We start from the raw sequence: 17,198 nt of genomic DNA on the forward strand, positions 1-17,198 counted from the left end.
TTTTGTTTCGAAGATTACAAAAGAATTATGAAATTGGTGTGACTTAGTTAAAATTTATACATGATAATATATCAAATATAAATTCGTATATTTTGAATTATATATGAATACATGTATATTTGTCATCGATAATTAATTTCGGGATTTGAGAATCGTGATCAAAATCGAACCTAAAACTATAAATTTATTGTCTTTTATTTTATTTCGTTTTGAGGATTGTAAAAAAATTATAAAATTATTATGATTTGATTAAAATATATACATCGATAATATATCAAATATAAATTTATATGCTTTGAATTATATACAAATGCATCTATATTTGTAGTTGATAATTAATTTGGAGTTTCGAATTTCGAGATTGCAATCCAACCTACGCCAATAGATTTATGTATGGTTTAGTTATAGTACAGGTGATGACAACACGACGGGTGTGGGGGACAGCAGGCTAAGAAAAAACCAAGGAAAAACCCGAAGGGTTCGCACGAGGTTGTGCTTTTCAGCATGAAAGCAGAACAATGACTGAACCTGGCCGGAACGTGCTGCGTACAGCGGAGGCAAATGGAAAGCTCTCTTCTATGAAATGAGTGCCACACATTTTTCACAGCTGAAAGGTTTCTTTCGTGAGAATCATACCTTTCTTATATAAATCAGGTGAATGAGATATTTACATCATGACTTACTAGACAAAAGAAGTGAAAAGATTTGTACCAGCTACGATCAATCTTTCACACACTGTTCAATAAGTAAGGTTCCATATGAGACTGCTTTCCGATAGAGATAGGATGAGAAATTTTTTAATTATTATTATTATTGAGTTTAGTTAAAATTGTACGGATATTTATCAAAATGTTATTTATGAAAATATGATATTATCGTAATTAATGTGATATTTATCAAAACGTTATTTATGAAAATGTGATGATAAGTTATACGAAGATTTATGAATTATAGATTTTATTATTTATAAAATATTGTTAAAACACTTGCTAATTAGAAAACCCTCTTTTAAGGTTTCAATTGTCAATCTTGCAATAGGACCCTTTTGAGCTTTTGGGTAAATAATGATTAGCTGATTTTGATTGAAGATGTAAATTTGAATTCAACCATTTTAATCTTAAACTTTTTGACAATTAATAAGATTTGTCGTAGAAAAAAGATTAAATTTTTGAAAAATATATGAAAAAAGACAAAAGTTTATCTTTACCTTGATTGGGAATTTGAGCACATTTTTTGATTTAACTCAACAAGTCGATATAAACACTCATTTTGTTCTTTTTTTTTTATCTTCATTTTTTTTAAAAAATAATCTCGAAATAATTTTTTTCCTTTTTAAACCTCTAATATATTTTTTAAATTTTAAATTTATTTTGATGATTTTTTTACGTTTTTATATTAAAAAATATCAAATATCTATATTAAAAAATTAATTTAATTTCTCTTCTGTAAAAAAGTTATTATTCTTTTTTACAATATTTTAATTAATTGTGGAAAAAAGTTGATCTTTAAAACAAAATATCAAATCCGGCCCATGCAACGGCCAACGGACTCTGCACGAAAGCTGCGACATTTATCTGCTCTTTAGAGTCTGTCAAGTGTCCAGGGTAACCGAGACGGTGGGCCCAAACATCGACCTTTTTCTTCTTAATATATATATATATATATATATTTTAGCATCTCCACTCTCCACCACCGCGCGTGAGCCGCACACCTCGTGGCCCACCTCTTCCGTTTATATGGTTCTCACTTTCTCACTTTTAACACAGCTTTCGTTTCACCGCAGGCAGCTCCTCCTCCTTTTCACTCCTCAATCTATCAGGTAAAGAATTCCCACCGCTTCCTTTCTTTTCTTCTTCAAAAGTGAAATCTCTTTATCTTAAAGAAGTCTTCTTCTTTCTCTTTCTTGCCATGCATGTCATTAGTTTTCTCCAGTTTAATCATATCAAGTTGCTTATTTTTTTCTTGTATCTCATCTGATGGGCTTTGAGTTATTCACATTGCTATATTCTGTCTGAAAAAAAGGTTTTTTTTTTTCTCTGTTCGGATGACTACCTTGTTGTTCATATCGATGCAATGAAAAATGGTGCTTTTTCCTTTTTAATCCCATTATTTTTTAAAGTTTTTCTATGTGATTGGGAAGAGTACTTAAAACCCTTCGAGGGGATTCCAAACTGATTGCAGGAATGTGGGTTTTACTTATCTACAATGGTTCTAATCTGCTATAGTTAATTTGCTGCTTGTCCTTGCTCATCAGCTTCAGAAAGATAGTATTGAGGTAGGTTTAAATTTAAATCTTACAAAGAACAAAGGGAATTAGATTGTATGCCTTATGTTAAATTAAACTAGTTGATTGATCCTAAAGTGATTTATTCAGTTCATACTGTATACTTGGCCAAGTTGGATTTCAAATTGCTATTGTTTTAGTGCCTAAAGAATTTAGAACTTCCTGTATATGATTTGATGGTATATAATTATGAAATTTCAATCATCCATGAATGTATGGTTCATCTGGACTCTATTTAGATCCCACATACTGAGCAAAAAAAAAAATAAAATTTAGATCCCATATGGACCCTTACTTTATGGATGGTTGAATTAAATAATTTGTAAAACTATAGGCAAAAATAACCATAGTTGATATAAAACCTAGCATTTTGTCTTATTCTTCTGTGTTCCTCAGAAGGGATAAAAAGAATAACTTTTCCGTATAGTTCTTACAGTTGGGATATATTCCTGATAAAAAGTGAAGCACATTGTTAGTATTGATTCATCATTAGGCCCTCATCAACTTGGCATATGTGTGATATTCATTGTTCACCTGCTGGTAGGCTTCTTTTGCTGCTTTTAGTTTTGATTATGACATAGGCTTTTGAAGTATTTCTTGAAATATGAAAATTGACCAATCTTTTCATTCAATATGGTGATCCTTGACTAGGTTTCATACAGAGAGAAGTTTCTGGAAAAATTGTTCAAAAAATCTTCATGGCAGATGCTATTGACCAATTTCCGGACTTGGGGAGTGTGTATAAAATTTCTAGTCGCCAAGTTAATCAAGTAAGTCCGAATGTGGCAGACATCACGCTAGCTTCTACACAGGACGGTGACAAGGAGAACTCATGGGAATCCAAAAGCAGAGTTGCTGCAAATTCATGGTTTCGTCAAGATTCTACTCCTAATGCATGGGGACATCCAAATGTGATTCAGAAACTTAGAATGCAAAGTAGTAGTGGTTCAGAAAAGGCTACTGGCAATGCCTGGCCAACTCAAAATGCTGTTTCTTTGAATTCCTGTGGATATGGTGGTGCATGGAGTCAACAAGGTGATGGAACAAGGGGAAATAGTTGTATAGAATCTCCATCTGCAGAGCATGGGTGGAATGGCCTTGCTCTAGCTTGTTTCACTTTGTCTAATAGTTGTCAGGATGGTCAAGTAAAAACTGACCACCAAGTTCGTGATATTTCTGATGACAGGAATGGAGGTAATGAATGTGATTATGATGGCTCTGATGTTGTTTATGATAGTGATGATCTCGATGACTATGAGTCTGATTCGGATGAAGATGAGAAGAGTCATGAAACACGCAAGAAGAGCAAATGGTTCAATGGATTTTTTGAGATTTTAGAGAAACTGACTGTTGAGGAGATTATTTCACCAGTTCACAAGTGGCACTGCCCAGCTTGTCAAGGCGGGCCAGGAGCCATCAACTGGTATCGAGGTGTGCAACCCCTAATGACTCATGCCATGACTAAAACAACACGGAGAGCAAAGATGCATCGAGTGTTTGCAGAACTTTTGGTTGAGGAGATGCGCAGGAGAGGAACTTTCATTAAACCAGTTAATGATGCATTTGGCAGATGGGAAGGGCTGAATAATAGAGTTGCAGATCATGAAATAGTTTGGCCTCCAATGGTTATCATTATGAATACAAGATATGAACAGGATGAAAATGGCAAGGTACTTTCCTGCTATCAATCTTTGCTTTTGGAGATAGATTATAATTTATATTTCCTGGTTTCAGGTAAGAATGGGAGCTAATACTTACTGGTTCATTTATTTCTTCATACTTTAAATTGTAAAAGCAATCCGAAGAAAATGCTACATGGCTTACTTTGCTTTTTCAGTAAATATCTCGACCTAATATACTGTTGATTGCTTTATACTGCCTATAATTTCATCAGTGGACTGGAATGGGAAATCAAGAGCTTCTCAATTACTTCAGCTCATACGCTGCAGTAAAAGCAAGACACTCATATGGTCCACAAGGGCACCGGGGGATGAGTGTCTTGATCTTTGAGAGCTCGGCAGCAGGGTATTTAGAGGCTGCACGTCTGCATAAACATTTTAAAGAGCAAGGGAGAGATAGGGATGCTTGGGATTGTTCTCGGGTTCCATTCTGTCCAGGTGGGAAGCGCCAACTCTACGGTTACATTGCCATTAAAGAAGACTTGGATATATTTAACCGACACTCTCAAGGTCTAATCACTCTCTCTCTCCTTTACCCCCCAAAAAAAAACTACATGGTACTTTGTGCAGAAGTTTGTTATTTACGTGTTTAGCAAGACAATAAAGGTGGCTTGTGAGAGCTACAGGTCAAATGAATAGGTTCAAACACAAGACTTCCTGAGAAGCAAAATGAGAAAAGAATATGTCATACAAATTATTCAACTGAAACTTGGCCATTTCTGATTGCTGTGGAAATATTACTGTGTTAATATAAAGATTGCAAACTTTCAGTGTCATTGCAAACTTGGAAGTGATGATTTATAATTCTTCTTTTCCTTTTGGCTTCATTCCCGTTCCAAAATTTTGATGAATTTGATAGTAGGAACCTCACTTGAGTCTGGAGAAAGGATTAAATCTCAAAAGAACTCCTAATCCACCACATGACAGTTTATTCTCATTTGGGATAAAGTGGCCTTGCCATAAAACATACTATTATCTTACTAAGAATGGCCAGTAACCTTGCATTTAATATTTGCTCTCTCTAGTGTCAATGTAATTTTCTTATGCAGTCAAGGTTGATAATTTCTATGATCAAGCAGGAAAGTCCAAGCTGAAATTTGAGATGAAATCATACCAAAAGATGGTTGAGAGCCAGATAAAGAAGATAAATGATGATAGTCAGCAGCTTACCCGACTTAAAAAGAAGGTTGCTCAAGAACAGCAGCACTCACAAGCCCTTGCAGAGTCTCTAGGTCGATTGAGTGAGAAGCTGCGCCAGACAACAAAGGAAAATTATATTATGAGGCAGCGAACTAGATTGCAGCATGAGCGGAACAGAGAAGAGGTTGCATTTTCAGAACTTTGTATTCCTCTACTTTTATTGCCAATCATGGTCAACAAGTTAGGACATAAAGGATGCCCTAGAACAACCTTTTCCATGTTTCACAAATTGGTAAATCTGTGATGGTAATTGGTGGATGGTATTGCTATTATTGTTCTGCTTCTACCATAACTTGTAGGGAAACTGAACTTAGGTTAATTTTAAGAAGTCAGTGTAGAGCATGAACATGCTTTTGTTTTACCCTCTTAAATGAACAAATCAAACAAAGCTTTATGTTAAACAGTTGGGACAAGGTACATGAATCTTCTTCTTCCTCTTCTCCCAGAGAAACACTTCTTGTGGGACTTGAACCTGGCTTCTAAATATTGCTGCAATTGCAGTGGTCTATAGCAGATATTTCTTCCTTGTAGCTATTTGATATGTTTCAATTGACATTGAATTCTTTTAACTTGTTATTGCAATGCTTTAATTTCCAGTTGGGTGCCAAAGAACAATACTTTAAGGAGAAAATCAATATCATTTACCAAGCCATAGACTCTAAGGAAGATAATTTTGAGAAGCTGCAGAGGGCAGCAAGGGAGAGAGTTAAGCAGTCAAATGCAAATTCAACAAGTAATGAAGTTGAGTACAGGTAACTATGGGACATGCCAAGCTAAATTTATTCTTCAAGATGTTTTATTTGAGAATTCATAAATGTCCTCCTTGATGCTGTAATGGACGTTTATCTATTTTGAGATGAAATTTCTATACATACAGACAATTTCAATGCATACTAACTTGGGAACTTATTGACAATTTTTTGTTTTCTGCTGACCTGCTACTGCTCTGTCTATCAAAGGCAATATTTGTGACCATTTAGAAGGAAAACGAGCTACTTGCTTTTACAAATTACATTCATGGAGTCTCATTTGGTTGAAACTCAAACTTGTTGATCTCATTCTACAGTCATAACCTGATAAGGACTTTTCAACATTTTTTGAACATTCAGTGCTACAGAGATGGAAGAAAATGCGAGGTCCGTGATAATCGAGGAGAAAAGGATGGAGGCATTCGATGCAGAGAGGGAGAAGCTGATGAAAAGTCATCAAGACAGTAGGTTGGAAATCACACAGAGGTATTGGGAGGAGCTGATTGAGCTTGAGAAAGGATTTGAAAATGAATTGACCCTGCTCATGGAAAAATACACCCCAGATTGCCTTGAGGAAGTGACCTACCAACAGCCTTAGCCGACTAGACAAGAGAGGAACAAGAGATATGAAAACAGGATAGATGGCAGTGATACTATTCCCAGAAGGCAAGAAGCATACATAATTTTTTGCTTTGAGATAAATATACACCAGTTTTGTACCTAAGATACTTCAGTTTTCGACACACAGATAAAAAGAAGAATGGGGTCGGGGAGAACACTAATACATTGAAACTTCAAGTTCTTTTACATGTCTGAGGATGCTTTTTCTGTTTCATCTGTTTGACAATGACAAATTGAACTCAATTTTTTCTCACATCTATTGATATAATTTTGTTGCATATATATGTTAGATGACTGCTTAATGTCCAGTTTTGCACCCTCCATGCAAAAGTAAACCAGGCAAATTCTCTCAATTTTAATGAAAGTATAATACTGATTACCATTTTTGCTGGCTAAGGAATTGAGCTTTTCATCAGCACAAGTTTGGAATTGTTGGCCAAGAAGAAATTTATCTTTCCAATGTCAACTTAAATTCATGTTTTTTCTTGATAATCAAACATGCGGAAGATGAAAGATAAGTTAGATTTGGGCTCAAGCCCAAATATTCCGCTTGGATTTGTTTATAATCCAAGTTTCTGGGCTCAAACATTCTTTTGGACCTAAATAAATTCCCAATTTGGGCTGAGCCCCAGTTTAACCCAAAAGATTTAACAGAAGGAAAAACGGGAAACTAAAATGAAAACTGAAAAAACCGTCGGAGGCTTACTACAACAGCAATGGAGGGAGAGATGGAGACGGCGCCGACGACGGAGAGGACGAAACGAAATGCCGTTTTCATGGCTTTCGGTACCAAAGGCGACGTCTACCCTGTCGCTGTAATAAAATAAATTTACTCTTTTTTTTTTAGCTCTTTTAATATTTGAATTGGCGTAGACAAAGGTAAACAATTTTCAGTTTCAATTTTACTGGTTGGTGATTCCAGGCCATTGCTGCAGCTTTCGCTGCTGACGAGAACGGTTACGACGTCGTTTTCATCACTCATTCAGCACATGAGGTCCTTCAACCTCTTCTTTCCTTCCAAGTCTTAATTACTGATTAATTACAGTTACATTTCCATTCCTTTTTTTTTTTTTGCAATAAAAGCAAAAATAATAAATTTTGGTTAATTCCCTTGTAGAATCTAATTTCTCATCTAGAAAAAAAGAATGTTGTCTATCTTCTGATTTCATCGCCACCGGTTCTTTCTGGTAACGGAACCGATGATAAGACAGGTTTGGTCTGGTTTGGTTTAGTTTGGTCGCTTCCTTTTGATCTCTATTTTAGTTGCTGATTGATCATTTCTTGTCAGGCTCACAGGGAATAGAATTTTCGGAGCAGAAAAGGATTATTAGAAAAGAACACAGACGAGAATGCTACTCGGCGGTGGAAAGGATTTTCGGGGATGGTCCAAGCTTGGAGGGTGATTTTATTGCGATAAATTTCTTCGCTTTGGTATTTCTTATTGGAAAAAATTACAATTCATAATTAACTTGCTTGATAAGTTGGTACTTTCACGTACTAATATAATGAACAATTGTAATTCTCTGTTGAGATTTGCTAGATATATTGAAATTTAAGACTTGTGGGGTGTTGTGATGCAATTTCATTTTAAGGTTGCTTTCTCATAATTGTTCATCAGGAAGGGTGGAGCCTTGCAGAACTTTTTCGTGTGCCTTGTGTTGTTGTTGCTCCTTATGTTGTTCCTTATAGGTAAGGGAAACAATTTTATCTTAAGTCTTAAGAACTGAACTCTCCAAGTTATCAACTTATTATTCTTTGTTTTGGTGACTGGACAGCTATAATGCAAAAGGTCTTTTAGTACCCTGGGATGAGGGTTCCATTGATTGGTTTTGTTGAATGTGGTTATCTAAAGAAAATGAAAGAACCGAATGCTTTTCGGTGCCTCATAGATTCTAGTAAATTGTCACTTTTTTGGGCAACTTATTTGATGTACTGAGTTATGTGCAGATAGTTTAGTTGATGTTATGATTTTGTCCCAATGGATTTTGGTCGGTCTGTGTTCTGTTTTATATATTTGAGAGCCATCTATTGATGTTCTTATTTTTTGTTCACGTAATTTATTGTATAGTGCACCTTCATCCTTTGAGCGTCACTTCAGAAAAGAACTTCCTCTTTTGTATAAATATCTTCAGGAAGCTCCCACTGACAAGGTAGTTAAATCATATAACTTAAGTGTTTCTGACAAATCAAATGTGTTTCCTTTGAACTTTGATAGAGCCCAAAGGATAAATATTTTTTTCGTTGTTTCCATATTGTATTTAAATAGGTTTGACTCTTGCATCATGTATATGAACTTCTTATTGTTGTATGATCATAGGTTTGTTGGAAAGATGTAATTCATTGGATGTGGCCACTTTTTAGTGAAAATTGGGAGTCATGGAGAAGTGAAGATTTGAACCTGAGTCCTTATCCTTTTACAGTTAGTATCTTTCTATATAGTTGGAGTCCATTTACTCATTATACAGTTTAAAACTACCTAATTTTGAGACTGCGTTTGATACTCTGAGCAGGATCCAGTAACAGGTCTTCCTACTTGGCATGATAGGCCACCATCTCCCCTACTATTGTAAGTCTGCCTTTTCACAGAGGAATTCTATAAATGAAAGGACTATAAATATTAGATTAATACATGGGGATTCTTCTCTGATTATCAAGTACTTTTATGTAACAGGTATGGGTTTAGCAAAGAAATTGTTGAGTGCCCTGGTAACTCCTAAGTTTCTCTGCTTCTTGTTTCAGTCTTTTTCTATGAAACATTTTACGGTGTGCATAGGTGTTAAATTTTTTTGAGTGGCTTTTGTGATCAGATTTTCTGTTAACTAGTTGATTCTGTAAAGAATGAGGAGGGTTGAAAGTAAAACTGAGCCCCATCAGTAAAACCGTATCCTGTTTTCTGTTTTGCTTCTTCTTCCTTATATTTGCATTGCTTATGGTATCCATGTGTTAACAGATTATTGGCCATCAAATACCCGGGTTTGTGGCTTTTGGTTTCTCCCTATCGAGTGGCAGTTTTCCTGCAAGGAATGTGGAGAAATATCAACACTGCTTTCCTCAGGGCATCTGACCACAGATGACATGTGTTCAGTTCATTCTGAGTTACGATTTTTTCTAAGGACTCCTTTCTCATCACCACCTATTTTTATAGGGCTGAGTTCTATTGGAAGGTAGGTTCATAAACCTGTTAGATACCTTAGCTGTCTGTAGAAAGCGTGTTTTATCTCTCTCAGCACTTTGGTTACGACTGCATTTTGGTGTTTTGTGGAACTTCCTTTTTTTTTTTAATCTAAATAAAGACAGAACTTGGATTGATACACACAATATGTTGGAATTATAATGTGTATGATCCTATCATCTGTGTGGATTTGCTGTTTTATGACTCAATGATGATGATAGCTTTTGAGTTCCTTTTCTGTTTCTTTCCTGAACTAAGTGCTGTGTTTTTTTGCTGTTTGCAGCATGGGATTTATAAGGAATCCTCAAGCATTTGTACGTATTATACAAACTGTTCTGGAGACTACATGTTACAGATTTATCCTTTTTACAGCTGGCTATGAACCATTAGAATCAGCAGTTCAGGAAGTTGCCTGTGAAGCATCTTCTTTTTCAAACCAAAGACAGTTGATTCAAAATGGGATATCTCTTTTTGACAGCCGGCTCTTTTGCTTTTCAGGGTGAGTATTTCTAGTTTTATCTGGATAGTAGAAAAAGATTAAGATTGCACATGAAGATTTGTTCATTTGGAAAGTAATAAAAAGCTTGTTGTGAGATTCATGGATCACAATTTTTTCAAAATCTTAATGATACAGACCTGAGTGTTTCTAAGTGGGAAATAAGACCTTTGGATGTTGCTGAAACCTGACATTTTGCATAAAGTATTTTATGGCATTTTTTTTTTTGTTCAGTAGTATTTTATGGCATATGACATCTTATGTAGTTTTCTCAACTTTCCCCCTCTCTTCTTGTACAAAATGGAAAAATAACATAAATGCGTTGTACATTTTTTTATGTGGAAATTTACTTGTCTTCTTATCATGTAATTAGTATGATACCATACAATTGGCTGTTCCCAAGATGTCTAGCTGCAATTCATCATGGAGGGAGGTGAGTGTTCTCCATCATATTTCGTTTTCTTTATGAAGATATTTATTTCAGTTAATGCACAGCAGATGTTAGTTTTGGTTCATAAGTTGCATTGCTTGTCTTCAATGGAAAACTAGTGGATCCACTGCTGCAGCACTATATGCTGGTGTCCCTCAGGTCAGTTGCATGGTAAACCCTTTCAAGTATATTTTCGTTGTTACTGATCTCAGTCATTGTTAGATTTGTCCTTTTTTTTCTGTTTAGCATTTCAAAAAAATATTTCCTTGCACTTATTCAAAAATAATAATTGTTCCTTGCAATTATGGACATCTAACATAAAGTTAATGGGCATTTTATATGGATTGCAACAGCAGATTCCTTAACATCCTTTCTAAATAATTGTATTTATATTTATGTGTGTGTGTGCGTGGTATTGGTATTTGTTATCCTTTTCCTTCCCTACTCCTCTCCCTCAATGACAATCAGTGGATGGCAGATACTATGTCCATTTATGCTGGATCAATTCTACTGGGCAGAAAAAATGTTTTGGCTTGGAGTTGCTCCAGAACCACTGAGAAGAAACCATCTGGTTCCAGAAAATGATAGTGACACAAGCATCAGGGTTGCTGCAAAAGTACTGTCACAAGCAATAGATGATGCATTATCTCCTAGAGTTAAAGCACGTGCATTAGAAATTGGAAAAAGGATTTCTCTTGAGGTAATGGCTGCCTATTGTCATACACGTTTTACGGTCCAATCTTCTAATCAAAGCTGATGAGTATTGGAAATTGCACTGCATGAGTCATGCCTTGTTAGTTAGTCTCTTAACTTTTCATACTCAATTTACTTGCTGGTGCTTCTAGGTGTTTAAATCTGTTTCCATTGAACTTCAGAATTTGTTCCATAGAGGTGCAGGTAATTATGTTAAAAGATTAGTAGTGAATAACTCCATAAATGAATGCCAACGCATTTACTTGAGTGATGCATCTCTCTTTTGAGATCTATTCTCTATGTTGTCCACAGTTATCATTGTTGTTGGTGCATTATGCATTTAGTTGGTGATACTGTATAAAAGACTAGCCCGAGTGCAACAGCATTGATAATAATCTATGGCATATGGTAAGAGATTAGTAGTGAATAACTCCATAAATGAATGCCAGTGTATTTACTTGAGTGATGTATCTCTCTTTTGAGATCAATTCTCTATGTTATCCACGGTTATCATCGTCATTGGTGCATTATGATTCTACATTAATTGGTGATACTACATAAAAAACTAGCCCGGATGCAACAGCACTGATAATCGTTGCTAGATAATGTTCACCTTTTTCTTAATTTTTCATCTTTTAGATTGACTCCTGGTTGACTGGCAGATCAGCATTTCCAAGAACTTGTAAAACTTCATATTGTAGAACTTGTTTTATAGACATCTACTGCCCCATTTCCTACCCATTTCCACCCTGATTTTGGGGCAATTTCTGCAGATTTACTTCTCTCTCTCTCTCTCTCTCTCTTTTAAATTTATAGTTTGTTGGATGAGCATCGTGTTGGGGTACTGAGATTTTCCGAAAATTATTTCTTCATATTCAGGATGGAGTTTCAAAAGCTGTGAAGATCCTCAAGGAAGAGATTGGTAATACAATGTAAGATAAACTTGGAATAGAACTTTTGTGCGGAATCACCTTTGACGTTGGACCCATCCTTCAATGCAATTCATTGTCAATAATCTTTAATCCTCTTGTCCCTGGTAGATGGGATAATTAAGTCAGAATGACGCACAATGTGACAAAGAGGAGCCAAAACAAAGTGAGGAAAACCCGAGTCAACTAAAGAGAGAACAATCCCATGCGCTGAAGTTAATGTGTCCCAATATCGTAACAGACAAGAGGATTCTACGCCTAGCCTTTCGCATTCTAACGTGTCCTTTGGAGCAGACAATCATGCTGACGATTTCAGAGATGTACTCCCTCGACATAATATCCAATCTCAACTGTAAGAAAAGTAAACTCTTCTTCTTATCAATTGAACCAGCCCGTATGGATGGCTATCGCTAACATTTTTCCTAGACAATAATGCTTTGCTTGTCTTAGATTCAATGATTTTTAATATATCAATGAAGTTGAAAAATTCTTGACCTTTTACTGAGATTAAAACTCCAAGCCTGTGAGAATTCCACCTTCCTACCAGGGTAGGTGAACCATCAAGTCCAAGCCCTAGGATTGTCTAACAAGTGTTCTTAGTACATCTGCCTGTTGTCATAGAACCATGGAACTGTAAAAAAGTTTACTAGTAAGAATGGTGTTAGTAGTTTAAAAGGAGAAAATGGGAGCCGTGTTGAGGTAAGAGTGATGGGCTAGCTCACCTAAAAAAGGCTTTGCAGTGACGTGTGCCTCTTTCTCCCAACGTTGAACAAAGACAAAGATTAATGCAAAGGGGCAAATTTTTCAACAGGTAACTGCCATTGTCAAATTATTTAAATTAAGAATTTCTGACATTTGGGTCTCAGTCATTGCAGAAAATCTGTGGAAGTTGTGGTGTTGGATCACAAAAAGTTAAATCATAGTTGTTGTTGTGGGGTGGGTTGTTGGCTTCCTCTATTGGAAGAAGACGCTTAATTTATAATGGAATTAATCCTGTAATTATCTGCTTCTCCACATCATGGATTAATTGAACCAAAACCTACCAGCTGGCAAACTTTATAACCTGTTTCTGTCATTTTAAATAATTTTACGTAATTTAATTTTATTAAATTATCATAAAAAAATCATATTAAAACATACATCAAACATTTAATTCAATAATTGATATATAATTTTCACTTACCAGCATAAACCTCAAATCTTTCTTTTTTTAATATATAAGAGTATATTTATTAAACCATACCACATTTATGTCCTATTATTTAGTCGAATAAATCTCTTTTTTCTTCTCGAAATATAATCACAAAAATTTCATCAATTTTTGTTTCGATGAAAACAATTTTATCAGAGTTCCAACACTGGATTTACAATCATCATTTTTTTTTATTTGGAAAAGCTTTAAACACTTCTTATTGTAATTGAATGCTTGAGTTCGCTGGCAATGAGGACTGATGATGCTAACAATAGCAAAAAGCACTCAAAACAAAAAGAAATCTTTCTGCCAAAGTCTTCCTCATCATGCAACCAGCCAAACCCAGACAGACAGAATGCCACGTTTGGTAACAAATTCAAACCCATTTTTATGGCACTGACAGCACCCATTTATTTCGGTAGACATGTTCAAAGAAGCATGGGCCCTACCCCCAAGTATACCACGACAAACCCATTATAAAGGCACACTTCCCTTAGCTTATCTCCTCGCTCAGATCTTCTAAAATCTCAGTGTGCTTACTTACACCTTGCTTTCCTAGTTCTACAGAAAATGGCTCAGGGAAGAGGCAGTGCGATGGCGGCAGCCACGGTGCTACTGTGCTTGTTGCTGCTCCATTTTGAGTTGGCTCAAGCAGCAACTTACACTGTTGGGGGATCCAATGGCTGGACCTTTAACACCTCTGGCTGGCCTAAAGGCAAGCGCTTTAAGGCTGGTGACACACTTGGTAAGCTTGCATGTTTTTTCACCATGTATCTTGTTTAGCATCAATGATGTTGAACTCCAAGAACGTTGATGGGATGTTGGCCAGACCACCTTGGTAGACACCTTTGCCTACCCTCCAATTTATGATGTGTTGTGCCCGAGATGGTCCTAGGGAAATAATGTTTTTCAGTTACTCTGATCCATCCTCACAACAAATTTACTTTTAACTAGTAGCTTTTACCTTCTGGCAATGGATCCTAGTGTTATTTTTGTGGTTGAAATGGGAAAAGTATAACTAAAAGAAGTGTAAAAATAGTTTCCTTTCCAGGGTCATCTCTGTACATGAATGTACTGCCATTAATGTATTAGTCATTAACATCAAAAACTTGTCAACATCTTTCTGAAACTCTGAAGACATTCAATAAATTGAAAAGCGTAACTCATCAAACAAACCATTTTCAGACCACAATAGGGTAATTGCTGCATGCATCATTAACTGAGAACTGACAGTTTTAGCCCAAATTTTGTGTTTGTTATTGCAGTATTCAATTACAACCCTTCAATCCACAATGTGGTAGCTGTCAACGAGGCCGGATACAAATCATGCACAACACCAAAAGGTTCTCAAGTTTTCCGGTCAGGCAAGGATCAGATCAAGCTTGCAAAGGGCAAAAACTTCTTCCTCTGCAACTTTGTTGGGCACTGTCAGGCTGGAATGAAAATAGCAATCACTGCTGCCTGATCTGAGATCAGCCAGGGTCCTGGGTTGATCAGTTTGCTTTATCAACTTTATGTATTAATGTTGCACTTTGGTGTCAAAAAGTCAGTACTAGTGCTAGTTTGTGTCAAGACTCAAAGTGATGATTAGTTTCCATGTTAGTCTTTGCTTTTGTTTGAGTGGGTAGTTGCTGGTCCATATAAAATATATTATGATCATAGTAGTATATAGTTAAATGGAAATCTTGTGTAATATATTTGTGGCTATGGTTTACTTGTACTTTCTTTTGTAATAAACATTAAGTGCTGTTTCTGTAGAAAAAAACAAAGCATATTCACAACTCCCAAGGCATTTGAATGAGAAATACAGGGCCTTCCATTGAACATCAGATCTAACTTCATCAATTTAAGCATCACTGATTGTTACAAGAAATAACAGGAGATGAAGGAATATATCCCCTGGAAAATATTCAACTTAAATTGTTAATTCACAGTTTAACAATCATTAATGTTTTTAAAGCTATCACTTATTTGATTAATCAGTTAATCAAAAGTACAGCCTGAATGTTAAAAGTACTTAATTGTAAATTTTTTTCCAGTATCAAATCGATAATATTGTTGTAATTAAAACACCGGATATTTAATTTAACCCTTTTTAACTAGTGGATCTGTGGAGACTTTCTTTTTTTTCTTCTTTCCCATATATTTAAGTGGACTAGTGGAGTGAGGAAAATTATTAAACCACCCATGTGAGTCAAAGATTGCTTAATTCTTACACAGATTAGTATTTCAAAACAATACTTTTGACTTCAGGTTTTCAGCCTTACTTTCAGAATTTCATACCAAGATGATTTCAGGAAAAGGACTGAGGCTCCATCCTTAAAGTTCCTCTCCAGGAACTTATGTAAAAGCTTTCTGTTCTTATTTTCCTGTGGAAAGCCCTGGTAGAATATGAAAAAAATTCTTTATGACTAAATCATCAGGAATTCAAATTACATTTTGATTTACTTGGTAATTTCTTTAAAAACCCAAGATGTGGCTACCATCCATATTTCCTCCATAATTTGTTCTTGACCTTGTGTTCGAGGATTTACAGAAAAAATGGCACAGCCAAGAGTCTTTGAAATAATTTCTAAAGGCTGGTCCTTCAATGTTGAAAACTGGACTAACGGGAAGAAGTTTTTGCCTGGTGATGTTCATAGTTGGTGAGAACCATTTCCTCCTACAGGCTTGTTTCAGAATTCAATTGAAAATATCATATTGAAATGATAAACATTCGAATATTTGATTTAATAATTAATGTATGATTTTTCAGTTCAAATAATATTATTTTAATTTACTTTATTTAAATTTAAAAAATAATTTAACCATCAAATTGAAAATAAAACAAGATATCTGATCTGGTTTTTGCAGTGTTCAACTATGATCCAACAATCCACAATGTGACATCAGTGAACCAAGTCAGCTATGAAACATGCACACTAGGGGTCTAATTTCAAAGCATATCAATCAGGGCATGATCAGATTGTGCTTGCGAAGGGATAGAGTTACTTCATAAGCAATAACACTGGAGATTGCAACAACAAAATCAAGATTCAGGTCGCTGCATGGCCTCTGTAGTTCATGGCTCTGGGTTTCAGGAAGTGACTCGAGCAAAAATCTTGTCGCTACCATTTCTTAGGAATAACCAAATAGGGTTTCGGGTTTCGGGTCTATTAGAACTTGTCAAGAAAAACAAAATTAATTTAAAAAAGTTTGAATTAATTAGGCAGAATAAAAATAAAAGTTTATGGAGAAAGGAAAACATAAGGATACTAACAGATAATGTATTTGTTAGTTTTTATGTACGCAAATCCTAATCTTATTATTTGATAGGTACTGGAACCCTATAAATTCTTAATTAAAATTTTAATTGTTATCTGATCCTATTTAAATATCTTGATACTGATCATTAATACCCAAATTAAAATGAATTGAAATTAAATTTTTATGTATATCATTAATAAAAATTAAATTAATAAATTAAAGTTAATTCATAAAAAATTAATTATAATTTAAAATTCTAATTAAAGCAATTACTGAATTTTAGTGAGTATTAAATTGATTATAAATAATTTATAAATAAAAATAATATATAAAAAATTAAAATTCAATATCAAAAATTATTATTTATATTTTGTACCCAAAGGCTACAACTAGAATCAAGACTACTAGAATCTTACTTGAACTTGTGAATGGTAGTAATTTTACTACACATTGATTTCCCTAAGAAGGCAACATAATTAAGAAAATTAAACATTTTTATTTTAAATT

The 17,198-nt window shown here is 35.0% G+C and overlaps 2 protein-coding genes and 1 pseudogene across 5 annotated transcripts; all 3 read left to right on the forward strand.

Annotated features, from left to right (window-relative positions):
- The first annotated feature begins 1,767 nt into the window (after positions 1-1,767).
- On the forward strand, positions 1,768-6,563 carry LOC110418469 (protein SUPPRESSOR OF GENE SILENCING 3-like; annotated as a pseudogene). Its single transcript, XR_016351344.1, has 6 exons — positions 1,768-1,819; positions 2,936-3,954; positions 4,179-4,473; positions 5,043-5,287; positions 5,761-5,915; positions 6,273-6,563. The product of XR_016351344.1 is annotated as a protein SUPPRESSOR OF GENE SILENCING 3-like (transcript).
- A 646-nt stretch (positions 6,564-7,209) lies between these two features.
- On the forward strand, positions 7,210-12,752 carry LOC110418513 (UDP-Glycosyltransferase superfamily protein). Of its 3 annotated transcripts, none has more exons than XM_021431257.1 (16): positions 7,210-7,348; positions 7,456-7,527; positions 7,651-7,744; positions 7,822-7,964; positions 8,152-8,222; positions 8,602-8,683; positions 8,851-8,952; positions 9,044-9,099; positions 9,205-9,239; positions 9,484-9,697; positions 9,989-10,204; positions 10,575-10,634; positions 10,751-10,790; positions 11,110-11,331; positions 12,204-12,256; positions 12,365-12,752. In XM_021431257.1, exons 1-16 carry the CDS (start codon positions 7,250-7,252, stop codon positions 12,375-12,377), a joined length of 1,572 nt encoding a protein of 523 aa, XP_021286932.1. In that variant the 5' UTR covers positions 7,210-7,249; the 3' UTR covers positions 12,378-12,752. The 3 variants fall into 3 exon arrangements, with proteins under 3 accessions (XP_021286932.1, XP_021286934.1, XP_089640020.1); XM_021431259.1 differs by having other exon boundaries at positions 7,822-7,932; positions 8,156-8,222; XM_089783894.1 differs by having other exon boundaries at positions 12,204-12,752.
- Positions 12,753-13,956: 1,204 nt separating this feature from the next.
- On the forward strand, positions 13,957-15,150 carry LOC110418332 (basic blue protein-like). Its single transcript, XM_021431026.1, has 2 exons — positions 13,957-14,190; positions 14,711-15,150. Exons 1-2 carry the CDS (start codon positions 14,016-14,018, stop codon positions 14,908-14,910), a joined length of 375 nt encoding a protein of 124 aa, XP_021286701.1. The 5' UTR covers positions 13,957-14,015; the 3' UTR covers positions 14,911-15,150.
- Positions 15,151-17,198: the final 2,048 nt, after the last annotated feature.

Source organism: Theobroma umbraticum, unplaced genomic scaffold (assembly GCF_002168275.2).
Source record: "Theobroma umbraticum cultivar Fairchild unplaced genomic scaffold, ASM216827v3 scaffold_50.0, whole genome shotgun sequence".
NCBI classification, from domain to species: Eukaryota; Viridiplantae; Streptophyta; class Magnoliopsida; order Malvales; family Malvaceae; genus Theobroma; species Theobroma umbraticum.

Bases quoted from the DNA above. Each gene is read 5' to 3' on its own strand.
- LOC110418513 (XM_021431257.1), top strand. From the start codon at position 7,250: ATGGAGGGAGAGATGGAGACGGCGCCGACGACGGAGAGGACGAAACGA. The intron at 7,349-7,455 runs GTAATAAAATAA...TGGTGATTCCAG, and splicing joins GCGACGTCTACCCTGTCGCT to GCCATTGCTGCAGCTTTCGC. The intron at 11,332-12,203 runs GTAATGGCTGCC...CTTCATATTCAG, and splicing joins GAAAAAGGATTTCTCTTGAG to GATGGAGTTTCAAAAGCTGT.
- LOC110418332 (XM_021431026.1), top strand. From the start codon at position 14,016: ATGGCTCAGGGAAGAGGCAGTGCGATGGCGGCAGCCACGGTGCTACTG. The intron at 14,191-14,710 runs GTAAGCTTGCAT...TTGTTATTGCAG, and splicing joins TAAGGCTGGTGACACACTTG to TATTCAATTACAACCCTTCA.